At 49.1% G+C, this 16,434-nt stretch overlaps 4 protein-coding genes across 4 annotated transcripts; all 4 read left to right on the top strand.

The window, feature by feature from the left end:
* The first annotated feature begins 4,267 nt into the window (after positions 1-4,267).
* Positions 4,268-6,632, top strand: PHATRDRAFT_44308 (predicted protein). Its single transcript, XM_002178412.1, has one exon. The coding sequence runs from the start codon at positions 4,648-4,650 to the stop codon at positions 6,481-6,483; it is 1,836 nt and encodes a 611-aa protein (XP_002178448.1). The 5' UTR covers positions 4,268-4,647; the 3' UTR covers positions 6,484-6,632.
* A 595-nt stretch (positions 6,633-7,227) lies between these two features.
* PHATRDRAFT_44307 (predicted protein) lies at positions 7,228-10,258 on the top strand. The gene is made up of 4 exons (XM_002178411.1): positions 7,228-7,753; positions 7,880-8,377; positions 8,493-8,922; positions 9,001-10,258. The coding sequence occupies exons 1-4, from the start codon at positions 7,528-7,530 to the stop codon at positions 10,211-10,213; spliced, it is 2,367 nt and encodes a 788-aa protein (XP_002178447.1). The 5' UTR covers positions 7,228-7,527; the 3' UTR covers positions 10,214-10,258.
* Positions 10,259-11,277: 1,019 nt separating this feature from the next.
* Positions 11,278-14,076, top strand: PHATRDRAFT_44306 (predicted protein). The gene is made up of 3 exons (XM_002178410.1): positions 11,278-12,935; positions 13,007-13,963; positions 13,994-14,076. The coding sequence occupies exons 1-3, from the start codon at positions 11,370-11,372 to the stop codon at positions 14,066-14,068; spliced, it is 2,598 nt and encodes an 865-aa protein (XP_002178446.1). The 5' UTR covers positions 11,278-11,369; the 3' UTR covers positions 14,069-14,076.
* A 695-nt stretch (positions 14,077-14,771) lies between these two features.
* On the top strand, positions 14,772-15,738 carry PHATRDRAFT_44305 (predicted protein). The gene has a single exon (XM_002178409.1). The coding sequence runs from the start codon at positions 14,852-14,854 to the stop codon at positions 15,725-15,727; it is 876 nt and encodes a 291-aa protein (XP_002178445.1). The 5' UTR covers positions 14,772-14,851; the 3' UTR covers positions 15,728-15,738.
* Positions 15,739-16,434: the final 696 nt, after the last annotated feature.

Genomic DNA, 16,434 nt, shown 5'->3' with positions numbered 1-16,434 from the left:
CGGATACCGAATCCCTTTACGGCGTTGCCAATAATTGCCTTCTGCCTTCTTTTCTTGTGGACGCCAACCTGTACTGTGGCTCAGTCGAATCAGGTGAAAGAGCTTATTTCCGTTGGCGGTGTTGTCTTTACGGAGCCTTGCTTTGAGGCTCTCGTGGAAGCGGACGCAAACAACGATGGAGACATCAACAGGGAAGAATATCTTACTTTTGGACAATTACTGGGCCCGCCTGGTGTCATCGACGATGTTTCGTCCTTCGAAGACCTCCCGGTCTACTACAAGATTGCCTTTGCCGACTTGGCTTGTCTCTGCGACGACTCACGATTCGGCGGAACTTCCACAGACGATCGATGCTGTGTGGGGGACCGAGCGATGCTGCGCGTACCGGAACCTCCGGGAGAAGACCAGAGTCTGGAAGACTTTCGCTACCTTTACGTAGTATGTGGACTCACCGACCAAGCGGCGCAACAGACTTTGGAGAACCGCACCGACACACCCACGGCGGCTCCGACGACCACTACCGGGACCAGACCCACGAGAAATCCCGCCGGGACGCCCACGGTGCCCGCTACCGATCCGCCGACGGCGGGTGGCACCGCGGCTCCCGCACCGCAGGCAACCCCGCCTACAATCGAACCGGGCACGCCCACCAGTGCTCCTGTACCGGGAGGCGGTGATGGACCCACCAGTGCTCCCGTACCAGGAGGCGGCGATGGACCCACCAGTGCTCCCGTACCAGGAGGCGGCGATGGACCCACGAGTGCTCCCGTGCCAGGAGGTGGTGATGGACCCACGAGTGCTCCCGTGCCAGGAGGCGGTGATGGACCCACGAGTGCTCCCGTGCCAGGAGGCGGTGATGGACCCACCAGTGCTCCCGTACCAGGAGGCGGTGATGGACCCACCAGTGCTCCCGTATCAGGAGGCGGTGATGGACCCACCAGTGCTCCCGTACCAGGAGGCGGTGATGGACCCACCAGTGCTCCCGTGCCAGGAGGACCCGGTAGTCCTACCACTGCTCCTGTACCAGGAGGACCCGGTACACCCACTACTGCTCCCGTGCCAGGAGGCGCCGACACTCCTACCACTGGTCCTGTACCAGGAGGACCCGGTACACCCACCAATGCTCCAGTCGATGGGACCGCAGCCCCCTCCACTACTTCCGTCCGAGTTGCGAACGTCGAATACGACATTGCCGTAGGAAACCGCCCGGAAAGTGGTATGGTGGCTTTTCAAACGGCCAATCTTGCGGACTTGGTTAGCGCCATGGACGTCTTGGCACCGCAGATTGCCTCGGAGACGTTTGACTCTCGAAGACGAAATTTGAAGGTTCGCGTTTCGGTTGTGCTCAGGCGTCGTCTTGATGCGCAAGTTCAATTGCCGACCTCAATTGGAACCGTTGATAATATTGGTATGTGCAGAATCCAATATATTTCATTTTTGCCTCATTCGTCCTGGTTCTCACGGTCACTCTTCTTGCGTTTCAGAGTGCGATCCTTCCGTAGCCTCGGAGGACGACTTCTGCCAAACGATCAGTCACGATATCTCGTTGGAACTATCCGGTGAAGATGACACGGAGGATTCCGTAACACTCTTCCAAGCTGCTTTGAACAACGCAATTTTGAACCAGCAACTTCAACAGGAATTAATGCGCGTCAACCCCGACACTCCCGTGCGCGTCACCACGGGTTCAGGGGACAGTCCTTCCGATGGAGACAGTGACTCCGGTCTCACCGCCGGCGCTACGGCCGGAATCGTTGTAGGCGCGCTACTTTTCGGTCTCGTACCGATTGTAGCATTTTTTGTGCTTCGCAATAGGAAACCGGCAGAAAAGGATGAAGCCGGAGAATTCAAGGCATTCGAAGGCAGCAATTCGGATGTCCAAGGTGACGAGTTGGCCAAGGCGGATCAATCTAGTGTTTCCGACAGTCTTTACACTGATGCCGCCATACAACTTGACGATGTTGCCCCTCCCGCCTTTTTGGGTGCCAACCAACCCGACTACGGCAAAAAGAGCTCCCGGCGGGTCATTGACGAATTACAGGCCGGCCAGGATGTGTTGGCCGAACCGGAACTAGACGTGGCTCCAGATTCCTCTAGCAATGCCGGTTCCTCTGGATGGTCCAGTTCGGCGGGAATCTCCTCTCTCAATACGGGTAGCATGGATGATTCCACGGATGCGGCAGCAGCCGCTGGTACATCATTGGCGGCTATCGGTGCGACGTCGGCACTATCCCGCAAGCTTGAAGCGGGAAGAACTCAGCGAAGGTACGACAAGACTTGTGGAGTTATCTTACTATTTCCTCGAGTGCTATTTTATCTCATTTGACGTATGTATTTTTCAGTGAGGGTGATGACGCTGATGAGCCAGCTGTCTCGCGGGATCAGCTGGACGATTTGATTGAATCGGGCGACTGGGCCGCTGTCGGTGCGACTGCAGCCTTGTTAGCGGCAGCGTCTGATTCGCAGTCCGTCAGCTCCAAATCGCGAGCATCACGTAGTCGTACCAGTCGGACGGATCCCAACACGTCGTTGGATGCCGCACGGGCAGCCGAGTTGGATCACTTGGTCGATGCGGGTGACTGGGAAGGAGTCGTCTTGGCGGCCGCCAAATTTGAAGCCGGAGAATCCGGGGGCTCGCGAGATTCCCGTATGGGTTCGTCGGCGGATAGTGGTATAGAATCTTTGACAGGTACGAGACCTTCGCAATCAGTGACAACGAATACGTCGGACAGTCCGTCTAAGGCAGCCAGACGTGCTGAATATCGGGAAGAGGTGGAAGCTCTTGTACGTCGGGTCGTCCCGGAAGAAATAGACAACGTGGACGAAATGATGAATCAGTTTAAAGGACGTGAAGATGAGTTGATAGAAACTTTGCGCACTATGCAGGAACGCGCCGTCGCACAAAAAGCGCGCACTGCCGGCCAAAAGTCCGCAAAAATCGAAGCTCGTAAAACTGTTCAAAGAGGAGTAGTTTCGGGAGCAGGAGCCGCCGGATCGCGAGTGGAAGACACTCCTGGAAGTGCTGTTGGCGGAGCTGGAGCAGCCGCTGGCATCGCAGCGGGAGCTGCTGCGGCCGCTGCCATTGCGACCGGAGCTTCCAAGGACAAAACCAAAAGTCCGAGCGAAAAGAGTGAAGAAACGTCAGAAGCACTTTCGAGCCCACACGACAGTTCGGGAACGGGTTCATTGAGTCAAAAGCGAACCGCATTAGAGATGGCCATTGAGGCTGGAGACTGGGAGGCCGTAGGCGAAGCCGCCGCTATGATGAGTGACGCCTCTGTTACAACCGCAAGTACCACCGAAATAAATCGTCTGGCCAGCACAAATCTTTCTATGTCATCTGGTGGTACCGGAAAATCTTCAAGAACCGGTGTCAATGCGGAACGAGCCGCGAAACTGGATGCTATGATCGAAAAGGGTGACTGGACTGCGGTGGTTACTGCCGCGAAAGAATTTAGAACGGACGACAAGAGAGCAAGCAAAGTGACCTCTCCCAGCAGAGAGGAAGAGGAAGCATTGGCACAGGCTGAAGTTTGGATGAAGATTGCCGAACAAAAGAAGGCTGAAGGTGCAACCGATGCGGGTGCTAGCGATGCCGCAGAATGGGCTATATCCCGCAGTCTCTCGCAGCTCAAGGATGCAGAAAAAAAATTACATCGTGACGAGGATCAAGAAGACGAAGTCTAGACTTCACTGTGTCAATTGTTTGTGTGAAGAATATTTCCCTTTCTCTTGTTGTCAGATATAGTCATTACTGTGAATTCAGCAAAGGCTTCTTTTTATAGTCAGCATTTGAAATTTGCATTTACAATTAGTTGCAAATAACAGAAAGCGGTTCCGTTTTCGACTCCCATTGCTGGCACGCACTCAACCTTGGGCGATAATTTTGGCTCATTGTCGATCCAAGATTGTACATCCTTAGCATTTGTTGACCTAGATTTCTTACTAAAAAATAAGACAACAGAGGAAGGAGCAGACGCATGAGAACGCCAAAGAAGGTGAAACTGATCAAAATGGACGCGGGCAGTTCCTTTGTCTGCAAGCGTTCGATTCTGGCAAAATGAGTCGCCGACAAAGCTAGGGTTACTACAAGTGTCAAAAGCGGGATGTCTCTATTTTCGGCCTCTATGCGTTGGAACAGGTCATATAACGTACTTCCGAATTTTTAGTTCGTACCATTTAAGCTCGGGTTCTTCAATAACCACGCCTGACCGTATAATTTCTGGAGCTCCAAAATTTCATTGCGTTGGGCGAAAGCTAACCCGTGCTTCTTTCCTGTTGTGGCAGTAGGTCACATGAATATAAGAGGAAAGCTGAAAGGGTCGTCAAGGGTCGTGAGCTGCACCCTCCCAAATCCTTCTCAGACGAAGTGTCTGAAATGCAAACTGCATGTCTTTTTGTAGGCCTTTTCCTTACGATTACAGAAAATACAATTGGCTTGGAAGCTGGCGAAGAAAAGTGAAAGAGTCGTTACATAGGACCTTCCAGAACCACCAACGATTGAAATAGTACCATATCGTGGCACGCACTTTCGAACATCCATAGTACCGACAGGTATCAGGAATCCAATCGCTCTTTATTGCAAACAATCGAGCTGGACCTCGCATTGAGCCCATTCGTCATTTGACGAGCCAGAACGCGAAAAAAATGTCGTTGGCTGCTTTGCCCTGGCCTGATATGGATCCACCTTGTGGGACAAAAAATGTTGTAGACGATGGAGTGAACCCCCAGGAAGACGAGGATGCTTCACCTCAGCGGAGGCAGCCCTCACCAAACCCGAAGACTACCACGAAATGGGGACGTTCCCATTCCCTTGAAAGTGATTCCGATGGAGAAAGAGACGATCTCCTTCGGACACCGTGGGGCGCCAAAAGGAACCCTAACATCAGGACGAATTCGCAACCGAACTCTCCTATTTTGATCTACGGAACGGAGCCAGCCTCGGGAGGGGGCGACTCCGGAAACACTAATCCCAACCAGGGCTATTTCAGAAAGGCGTCAGAATCCCGTCGACAGACCACCGAGTCTGAATCACACACGGGCAAGCTGTGGGAGAGAGCCAATGGCATCGTATCACCAACCTTGCGTTGCAACATTGACGTGCTCACCGACTATGTGGGCGACGCTTGTACTCCCTGGTATGCCTCTTCAAGAGCCGACGATGACTTTGATGACGACATCTCAGTTGTAGGGGTTTCCAGGATGACGCCGCCTAGGGGGGCAAATCCTGCTTGTCCCAGAAACCATGCCGACTGGGCTACCATATGCTCGGAGCACCAACAGTCCGATGAGAGCACTGGGACCGCTGCCGATCGACGAAAAGTAAGGCATCAGCACAGGCAGAAAAAAGCTGATGCTTCGGATATCGGCGATAAGGGCACTTGCAAAGCCAGAAATACATCACTCTCTAATTCCGTAACGGCAAGAGAGGTTGCCTCGTGTAAAGTGGGAAAGATGGCGCTGGTCAGCGAATTCAAATGGAAGGATCTCGAACCGAAAAATCTTGATCGTACAATTTCCGAGCTTACGATGCGATCTTCATATGGTGGCTACGAAGCTTCTCAATCAAATCTTCCCGATAACCGCCGCATGGCCTATTACGCGGTAGGAAAACACCAGCACAAATCGTCACGAGGTGGGAATCGCCGTTGCTACTTTTCGGGAAAGTTAATTCTGGGCGATACGCCGTTCTATGCGGGAACTGTCTTACAAGGCCTACGCACCCTAGTCGTCTTTTGTCTACCATCTGCTATTGGTCTACCCGATAACGACACTATCCTTAAGCGAGGCCGCAGTGCTTCGACCAAAGTAGGCTCGTCCGGTAAAGGTCTTTCCGCCTTCACGACTACTATGCACCACTCGCCCACCGCTTCAAAATCCAATGCGGGTTCTTCATCGGATAACGGCTGTTACCATATGCCCCCGAGTTACCAGAATCCATTATCCCGGGTCAAACATGACAGCACAGGCGTTTCTAGCGTTGCGTCCCAGACGGCGGGCAGCAAGTCTCTATCAAAATTTAGTTTGGATGATATAAGTTTGAGCGTGGATGGTGACCTGGATCCCAATTGGCGGCTGGATAGGGACTTTTTACTTACCGTTCTACCAGAAGCCAACGAACGTTTATTGCTCCAAATTAAGTATAACTATCCGGAACAATTCGAAACGCTGCCAGTGCAAGTTCGAGAAGCATCCCGATGGAATCTTTACGTCAAGTTTTGCTTCTTTTCCGGTTTACCGATTGCCGACGGGGAAATGCACTACAAAGTATCTAATAAATTGGCGGAATCAACGTACGGCGAGGAGATTGTGCTGAGCTATGAAGTGATGGAAGCCGTCAATGGGGCCTCCGCAGATATTCTGACTTTACCGAACACAAAAGCCTTCTCTTACCTGCGCAGGCATTATTCGGTGCAATGTAAAAAGCTCGACGACCGTCTCTTTCAGAGGTCATCATGGGAAAGGGTGGCTCCAGAAGTTTAACGGTACTCCCTGGATTGAGAAGACTGATTTGGATCTTTCTTTCTGGAATCACAACCAAATGTTGAATTAATCTATGTACGCTAATCTGTTTACACTCCCTTTTTGACAAGGTAGTGTAGATGACAATGGAGACAAACCCAGTACAAATCAACAACCGCTTTATGTACCACCCCAACCGCAAGACACAGATCGAAATCGATTTATCTCCTTAGAATAGGTATCATCCCGGGAGATGCTAAGTTGTCTTGATTGAACGATAACAGCCAACAAAATGGTAGGTAGGTAGGTAGGTCGCTCGCTCCAATTGGTGTCACGAGACTTTCTAGCATTATCATGAAAACAGTCACATTCCAGGAGGGCGTGCGCTTGGGCTCCCATATTTGTCTGAGATAACTGTAAATACTACGCCTTACGAAGCCATCTAATTTGCATTTACAGATACATTTTGCATTAGTTATTCCTCCGTGCTCTCATGAAAGGAACGCTCTGCAAAAATAGTCGAAGGATATAAAATTTGAAATAATATCTACGAGGAAAATTGACCCGGCGCGGCGTTGACGTTTGATTATTTATTAATCTTTGAGGAAAGAAGAGTCTCAGTGCTAAACAGCTTAAATGGAAATTTAGACCGTTGACGACTGTAATTATTCTTGCAGCTGGACAGATTTGGCATGCAGACAAGGCAGGCAGGCAAGCGAGGAGCCGCTGTTTGTTGTTGACAATGCTTATTCATCTAGTGGCTTCCTGATCCATTGCAGTCATTGGAAGCGCTCACCGCAGTCTTTACGGCATCCTTGTAAACGACTGTCTAAGAACGTGTAATTTTGCTCACAAGGCACTAAAAGTCCTTGGCGGTGACATCGTTTGCGCGATATAGAGGCTTCTGCTAGGGCCACTTTCCTGCGCTTCCTCGCGTTCTCAAAGGCCTCATTCCTTGAAGTCACCAGCTTGAAGCGGTCACGTTTTACTAATCCTGCGGAGAGAATCTTCCGTGTTTACGGTTGCTAGCTAGATTGAAACGTATTCGCCCCCGTGACCAGGACCATGGGGAACTCCCCCAGTTCGGGTAGCAGCTCGAGAAAGAAGCGTAACAGCAGTGGCCAACACGACGAAGACGATGTTGCTGCACTGGCGCAAAAAGTTGTCAGTGAATCAGTTCGCGACCTGCAGGCTTCAGTGCAGAGTGGCTTAAAAAAACTGGAAGACCATGATCACCCCGCAGCACAACTGATCGACTCAGTTTGTGGCTCGTATCTCGACAAGAACGAACGTAAGTACCGTCGCAACGATAGCTTCAATTCGGAAGTAGACGCCTCGCGAACTATTAGCGAGGACGATATTAGTCATGACAATTTTCCTTATTCTCGTTCTGGACGGTCAACTTCTCGAAAAAAAGACGATACCTCCTCAGGAACCATATCGTACGGAGAGAGCGATTGCGAGGACACTAGCATGACGGATATACAATCACTACTAAAGGACTCACAAGGCAACAGTTCGAGTCGCCGCCAACAAGTGCTACCAACCTCATCTTCGTGCAATTACGACAGCCAAGCTCATCCAGAGCACATCAAGCACCCCTCTTCGGTGCCGACACCCTTAGCTTCGGCCTTTGCCAAGCGTTGTTATTTTACCAAAGCTGGGATTGCCAAAACGTCGCAACACTACGAAGGCCTCACACTTACAGGCGATGTCGTTCTTATGCTGGCGGCAGCCATGAAACTCAAAGGCTGTCCCACTATCTGCGACGAAGATTTGCGAAGGGTAGAGCAGACATTCCCGACTCAGTTTTCTCGCTTACCTGACGAGCTCTTGCTGAGTAGTGGGTGGCGGCGTATCAGCAAATACTGTCACTTTTCAAACAAGCCCATTCCAGACGGAATCCCCTTTTTCCGTAAGTAAAGAAAGTATTGTTAAAGCATTTTGTTCTTCCAAGACATCTACGCGTCCGCTTACCATTCTCCTACCTTTTTTTGTTGAAGATTCGAAACTGCGTCTTCACCCTTCAGGCGGTTACTATTTCCTTTTAGCCGCAGCCGTCGGTTTGGTTCGCCCGATGGATGTGGAACCTCTGACGCGGGATACTTTGGTCTTGCTGGAGACTGACTACCCCACCACCTGTGACAGTGCGCCACCCAGTCTTATCCAAGACCCTGACCAATGGACGCTGGTGGACAAATTTTGTTTCTTTTCTGGCGGACCGATTAATACTGACGAAAACGTTTACTACGAGGCGGAATTAGATGGCGGCTATATTTATATGCTGGCATTTCTGAGTCCTTCTTTGACTCCTTCTGAGCTCTATAAACTGGATCAAGAAGCGGAACTTGGCGGCCTCAAGAGTGTCGCGGCCGTTGACGAAGTAGATTCTGTGTACGATTTGACTGAGCGCGATTTCGCCGATTTGCAGCTCTACCACCTGGGACCTTGTCGGGCATTGTAAGTCAATTATGTCGCGGAAATACAATAAATTGGAGTCTTTGGTTCAGCGCCTTACACAACCTGCATAACACACAGACCGCAATACATCTTGCAGCCATTGTCTTGGACTAAGGTCTTGCCCCCGCACTTTCTATCCGCTCGGCAGCAGGCTTTGCGTAAGGCACAGGACTATGAACGCGCCGTTGGCGTGCAGTCGGCGCCCATTGTTCACCAACCGCAAATGGCCCAGTTTATGGTAGGATCGTCGCAGGCTCGATTTACCGGTCAGGAAGGAAGATCCAACAACACCACAGATGTCGATCGCAGCATGGAAATTAACTATCCACAGGAAGACCCGCCATTTGACGTATACGAATCATCGCTAGCGCAGCAAACTTTTTCGACTCGCGCTACGTGTGAAATCTCGAATGTGCCCGTGGACGAAGCCATGAACGCACAAGGGGCTGTTCACATAGATACCTCGCAGCGACCACGGAACCATCGGCTGGACCCGCCGGAGGACGAGCCTCCAAGTCTTAGGAAGGATCACGCCGGTCTGTCATACCAGTACAACGAATTCATAGTGGAGGAGGACCCGAGTTTTGATCAAAGCAATGACCTCTATCCTGAGGTAAGAGACCAAAACTACGACGGTACCGATAGCGACCGTAAATTATCGTGCGGTCATCACAAACAAGAACAATATGCTCAAAATGACAAATACTACCAGCAGAACGGCCAGGGTTACGCTCAGGTGTCACACGACCGAAGTTCGCCACTGTCGCGGGTTGAAAGCGGGGCACTGCCATTTCGATCTTTGGAAAGTCAAAATGGGGCGGAATCCTCACGCTCATTCCACAATACAGAAGAAATGCTTAGTACAAACCGCCAGATTCATCTCCACCAACGAGGGCAAATGGAATTCAGGGTTGCAGCGGAGCAGGAGCCTCACGCTTCATGGGATGATGTGGTACCCCCGGAAAGGCATGGAGTGAGTGGAGGGACGTGGGAATCGGAAATGTCGTCGGCCATCTCCGAGAGCTCTTCGTGGACAGAGGATACCGATATTCAGGACCGGTCCTTGAGGAGGGCGCTAATTTTGCAAATGGCCAAATCGCGTATGAAGACAACTAAGACAGGGAAAATTGGGCATACTGTGCCAGTTTTGCTTAGAGATATTGACGGCACACCTGGAGGTGAGCATTCTTCTTGTCAGCAAGTCGACAAGGATGACGAAAACAAATCGGAGCGCTACTCTGGTGACATGGATGCAGGAATTAATATTGACTTCACAGAAGATTTGGACTAGAGCAAATAAGGGAATGTGAGATAACTAATGATACCGTGTTAAATGTAAACATAAATTTACGAGAAGGCTTATCGTCAGGCCGCCTTAAAATGTGGAATTTTGGGCCTCTAGACCCCGGAAATAACCGCAAATAAGATTCTGGAAAAACCGCAAATAAGACTGAAAACAGCAAACAAGACTGATTTTCCTAAAACCAACATTAGTGGAATTCTCGTAGAGACCGTACAAAATCTACACAATCTCGCTCCAACACAGCTTGTTTGAACCGTGTAGGGAGGGCTCTTCTTCTCTTTCAGTCAACCTGCGCTTGCAGTGGATTCCGTTGTGTTTGGCGGTTTTGTTGTTATCAGGCACCCGGATTGGCGTTGACATTTGCTCTGGGACAGGTTTGGCCGCAACGTTCGTGTTGGACCAATCGGATCCGTTGTGGGTAGCTTCGCCACTGTGGGTGTCTTCCTTGGCCAAGACTTTGCTGCTGCCCTTTTTGTTGCCGCTCCCAGAACTGCCTTGATTGCTGCCACTGCCGGTGTCCCCCTCCACTCCCAGATCCCGCCGCCGGTCCTGGATCCCGCCCGTCTCCCAACTGCAAGTTGTCTCCCAATAGCAAGATGAGTTTCCTGCAGGGCCACAATGTTCGATATCGATTGAAGGTTACTGCATTGCAAACAGTATCAACATCTGAAAGCCCTTTCAGCTCTCATTTCGGAGTAAACTACCTTCCACAAAAAAACTAAGAAAAACATTGACAACAAGTAGTTAAATATATAGTCGCACTAAGATAGTAATGTGACAAATGTTATTAAGTATATCCCTATAGGGTTAGAAATACCGCAAATAACCGCAAATTTTCCCAAGAGTACCGCAAATAAGCTATTTGCGGTTATTTGCGGGAAATCCGAATTTAAGGCGGCTTGGCCTGCTTATCGTTCATTGGAATTATACGAAAATTCGGTCTACCCAGTCTTGCTGTCAGTCGCTGAACATTCATTCCCCCATGTAAAATCTCACTTTGACAGTGTAAACCTCCTGTCACCACATCCTGACTGTCAATATCTTTGCCATTATCCGTAACGGAGACATTTTCTTCACTACACGCACACGAGCATTCCAAAGCTTCTTGTACGGGCTCGCCTTCGAGAAATTCAATACTGATGCTATGAGAAGGCTTTCTGTCATCGTCTCTCTGTTTTTCAAAGTAGTTCTTTCGAGATTTGGATCCACCCTCGCATTCCTTGGTCGCACTCGCTTTTTCGGTCATGACCGAACTATCGTCTCCCAAAGTTTTCAGTGGTATTCACCGTCGTGCATTAGCGTCGAGCGCAGAATGCTGCAATCGTTGACGCTCTTCAGTGCAACGGGCTTATCTCAACATGTTTCTGTTGGAGATTTTGTTGGAAGTGGATCATACGGTACAGTCCACCTCCTCGATGTCGATGGTGCGACGGTCGTTGGAAAACGCGCGTGGACTAGGGGAGAGCTGCAAGAGCAGCACCCGACTTTTAGAGAAAAAGACTTGTATGAGAAGGAGGGCCGCTGCCGCTCCTACTGGAGAACGGAAGAGCACTGTTTTAAAAAACTTGGAAGCTTTAAGGGTATTCCAAATTTCCGTGGGTCGCGTATGGACTCGGAAAAAAGGAACTGGATGTTATTTGATCCTATACTATCATCCAAATCCAGCAGACCAGCGTCATCCTTACTCGAAATTATGGCGCAAGACAGGCTCACCTATCAAAATGACAAGGAAAATCATCTTTCCCTTCTTTCAAAACATTTAGTCGTATCAACAAAGAGGGAGAAAGTAGCATCTCTAACTGAGACTTTGGATATCGTGCTGGAACAGCTTTTGGAGGTGCTGTGTTTTGTGCATTCGAACAAGGTTGTTCACCGTGACATCAAACCTGGAAACTTGCTTGTGGCATCGGGTCGTCTGATTCTCCTGGATTTTGGGTCTGCAGCTGACATGGAAACCGCTGGCTTGCTGAAAAGTAATATTGGACTAAGCGAGACTGTTGCTGTGAGCCCAATATACGCGGCCCCCGAACTTTTTGTTGATCCTAATCGTGATCCTGAAAAGTTTGACTGCTTCAGTGTAGCACTATTGTTTTGCCAGTTGCTTTTTCAGTATCTGGATGAGCGCATAGATGCAGGATTTCGTCAGCAGTTGGAAAAGGCCAATTTTAATTTAGATGCGTGGCTACAAACCGAACTACAAGGTAAAGTTCGCCCATCTGGTTTAGAAGATGCGCTTGAGATTTTAGAGGAACGCCCTGGTCTTTGGAACCTACTGCAGGCCATGCTTCATCAAGATCCTGTGTTTCGCCTCTCAAGCCAGGACGCTCTAAATCAATGGCACAGAGTAAAGGATAGACAAGTTCTGCGTGATGTTGACGGCTCTTACTTGATGGAGGTCTTGGAATCCCTCGATCTTTGCATTATCCCACCTTCAAGACCTCTGCACTTTGTGGCAACGTTCGACCGAAATGAGCCCTTAGGCCTGTTGCTTGCAGAATCCGACACGGACTCCAGCAAAATAGAAAATATTGTAGACGCCAAAAGATGGACCCAGATAAAGGAAGATGCTATTTCCGGAGAAGTGTACGTCCAGGGGATTATACATGATGGGCAAGCCGAATCTATGGGAATCTTTGAAGTAGGAGATCGCTTACAGGGTGTCGGTGAGCTCCCATTAGCCGAAGGAGGATTCCAAAGGGCCATTAATATGGTAGGTGGTATTTTCATGCTCTTCTTGGTATCTCTGACAACAGTCTAATACCTACATATTCCTTTGACGAGAAGCTTCAGGATCAACCAAAGAAGGCCAAATTTGTCACTTTGCATTTCGATCGGAAAGCCAACGTTGTTGGATCAAACGATAATTTACCCATTGCTTCAATGGAGGGCCCCATAATTGTAGCGGACCAAGGAGCTTGGTCCCGTAGGGGGAAGAGATTCGCACAGGAAGATGCTTTCATTCTACACGAAGTTCACGACACGAGAGAGCGGTCTGTGCTCCTAGCTGGTGTCATGGACGGTCATCTGGGAACGGCGGCATCCAAATTGGTGCAAGCAGAGCTTCCGATTCACTTCTCCGACGAGCTTTTACGACACCTGGGCAAGAGCACAAGCGAAATGCTATCGGCGGCGTGGGAAGCAACGTCTCAATCTTACTGGGCAAACTGTTTGTCTAGTGACGAATGTGTTGCAGACTATGACCCAAGGGAAGGATTTTTGAACGCAAATACGGGGTCAGAAGATGCTGTTGCTGGGACTACAGCAGCGATTATGGCATTGGACAAAAAGCTGGGTCACATAGCTGTGCTAAATTGCGGTGACTCTCGAGGTGTGATTCTGAACTCACAGGGTCTTCCCATTTTCCAGACAATCGATCACAAGCCGGATATGGATATGGAAAGGCTGTCGGAAGGAAGGAAGCTGGGCAAGGATTACAGTTTGCCTCAGTGTAGGTTTTCTAAATGGTTTCTGTTGGTGGGAGAATATGAATACGCTGTGAGCCGCTCCCTGGAGGGACCTCTTGCAACCTCAAAGGGTATAGCCAATACTCCAGACATATCGGTGATTCAAGCAGAAGCAGGAATGTCCGGCTTAATTGCAAGTGATGGACTATGGGAAGTCATTGATACCGAAGAGGTGTGCCTCATTTTGACAAATTTGAGGGGCATGGGCAAAGGCGCAGGAGATGCAGCAAAGACCATCTGCTCCATGGCCATCGAAAGGGGATCTTCGGATAATGTGAGCGTTGTTATATTGTATCTAGAATAGCGGTTAATAGAGGCTGTTACTTTCGCCTCGGACGCAAGCAACTTTATCGAGTTTAATCTAAATCCGGAGTTTTAAAAACATGTAAGCTTGATTGCGAGTACAACGTTTCTCTTCAAAATGGTCTAACCTGTAGAAGCAAAGTCATACGAGGCTACATTCAAAAGTATTCACAGGCAGCTGCATCTTCATTGGCAACAAAATCCGATTTTCACCCCTTCATGCTACTTTCCTTCCTTTCACAATGATAACGAGTCAGACTGTGATGCCGATCCACGTGTTTCCGTTTTTTGCCACACTTTCCGTCTTGACGTTAAGACTGCCTGGACTGTCAGTATAATTAAAAGCCTTTTTTAACTTCAGGTTTCGCTGTTGATGACATGTCTCCAGTAGCAAAATACGTTGCTCACTGACACCCACGGTCATAGTCAACTGTAGTGCTTGACAAACAAATCCTGTGGTAGCGAATCTTATGGTGTGACATCGGTAGTAGGGCCAAGCACCTATAATCAAACTTCATATTAGCTATAGTTGGGTAATATATGGAATGTACTTACATTTAACTAAAAATATGGACCTACCTAGGTCCCGACTACGATGAGATTTACTCTTTGATACAGATGTTGGGTACGAGCCAAAGGACAGACGGACGCAGAATACGTGTCACGGGAATCTTTTTTGGATTTGGCACTATCGAAACATGACATCAACGGATCATGCTTCGTCGAATGACAAGTACGCGACCACGAATGCTGTCTCAACATTCATATCGCTCCTTCTTCCATATACCAGACAGCATTTTCGATACCGATAGTTCTTTTCGTTGCCAGGAGAATTGAACAATCTCATTGCGCGGCAGCAATGACAACATCCCCTGCTCGGTGCACATTGCTTTTGGTTGTTTTTGCGATCGTCACAGCCGGCGTCGTCAGTGATTCCCCACTTAGCACTGATGCCCTCCGTAGCAATGCTTCCCTGACAGTCACAACGAAATCGCACGCTAGCTTTATGGAAGCCCTGTCGACTTACAGTGCTCCCGCATATGACGTGAAAGAGCTGCGTGGCGGGAAAATCAATATGATCAGCCTTCAGTTTGCTATTACTTCTGGGATTCTTCTCGCTTTTAACAGCGGATACATCAATGGCTGCTGTTTGAAAGGAACTCTCCTCAATACGAAGCAAGCTGTCGCCGCTGTTACAGGAGCGTATACGACGTCAGCTTTGGGTCTTGCTAGCGGTAACACCGATCAATTCCGTACTCAGCTTACCGTGCTAGCGAGCTACATTGGAGGATCGACCATTGCTGGAATATTGAATCCTATTCCTGTTCCCTTTCAGATGTCTTCTTCGAATGGGCTTGCGTTTTTGGTGGCCTCTGCTTTGCTCTGGAGTTCGAGTAGCTTGGCGCAAAAGGGATCCGCAAATATTCTGGTCTTCTGCTTGGCAGCGACTGCCAACGGAATACAAAACAGCGTGACTTCCGCGCACACGTCCAACTTGATCCGAACGGCACACTTTTCTGGAATAAGTTCAGATATTGGAACCTTTCTGGGTCAGGTGCTACGCGGTAACCGTCAAAATCTACACAAGCTGAAAATATTTTTGGCTTTAGCCGTGTCATTCTGGTCGGGTGGCTTTCTCTCCTTTTTCGTGTCGGATCGTCTAGGAGCCACATGCCTTGTACCAAGCGCCGTACTATACACAACAATTGGATTAGGTTTAATCTTATTGGGTTAAAAGTAACCACGAAAATATTAAGGGATGCGATACACTAGCTATTAAAGGGTTATTGGATTGGAGAATGTTATGTTTTACATCGCCTCACTATCGCGTCCCTAGCTAGTTATTTCATCCGAGTCGGCAAAACTGGATTTTTGCATGCTAGATAAATGAAATGAAAGGTATATTCGTGAAGGTCTTCCAATGGGTGCAATCGGAGCTTACTGTTCAACATAGAGTCAATTAGCTGCTTTGAGCTGCGTCAGTCAATGGGACAAACTTTTTGTCGAAAGTATATGGTACTTGCAGAGAGAAAATGCCGATATCCTGAGTCCCCTGTCGGAGTACGCCCTTTGACATGAGTTAACTGCAAAACCGTCAGTGTTTGCAGCGTCATCGATAGAGCGTGACGCTCTGATTTTGTATACGAGAACTCTATGGTATTGTAGCGTGAAGCCCCCTCGAAGCGGGTGCCAATATTTATGAAGATGGACCAGTATACTTACGAAGTGATTAACATTTGCAGTAATCGAAAACCATCCTATCGGAAATATAAGACAGTGAAAATTCACATTTTGTATCCAGACGTCTCCGCGATTTTCTGGTGGAAATCACATCACAAACATCGACGTAGGGTTGGTGTTTTACCCATTCGTGTCCTTTCGACCATTCACCGTCAATAGAGCCTCGGCGCAACCATCTGAACTCTTCATTGTACAATCCAA

Source organism: Phaeodactylum tricornutum, chromosome 4 (genome assembly GCF_000150955.2).
Source record: "Phaeodactylum tricornutum CCAP 1055/1 chromosome 4, whole genome shotgun sequence".
NCBI classification, from domain to species: domain Eukaryota; phylum Bacillariophyta; class Bacillariophyceae; order Surirellales; family Neidiaceae; genus Phaeodactylum; species Phaeodactylum tricornutum.
Note: the sequence above shows the minus strand (reverse complement) of the source record. Positions and strands in the feature narration are given on the sequence as shown.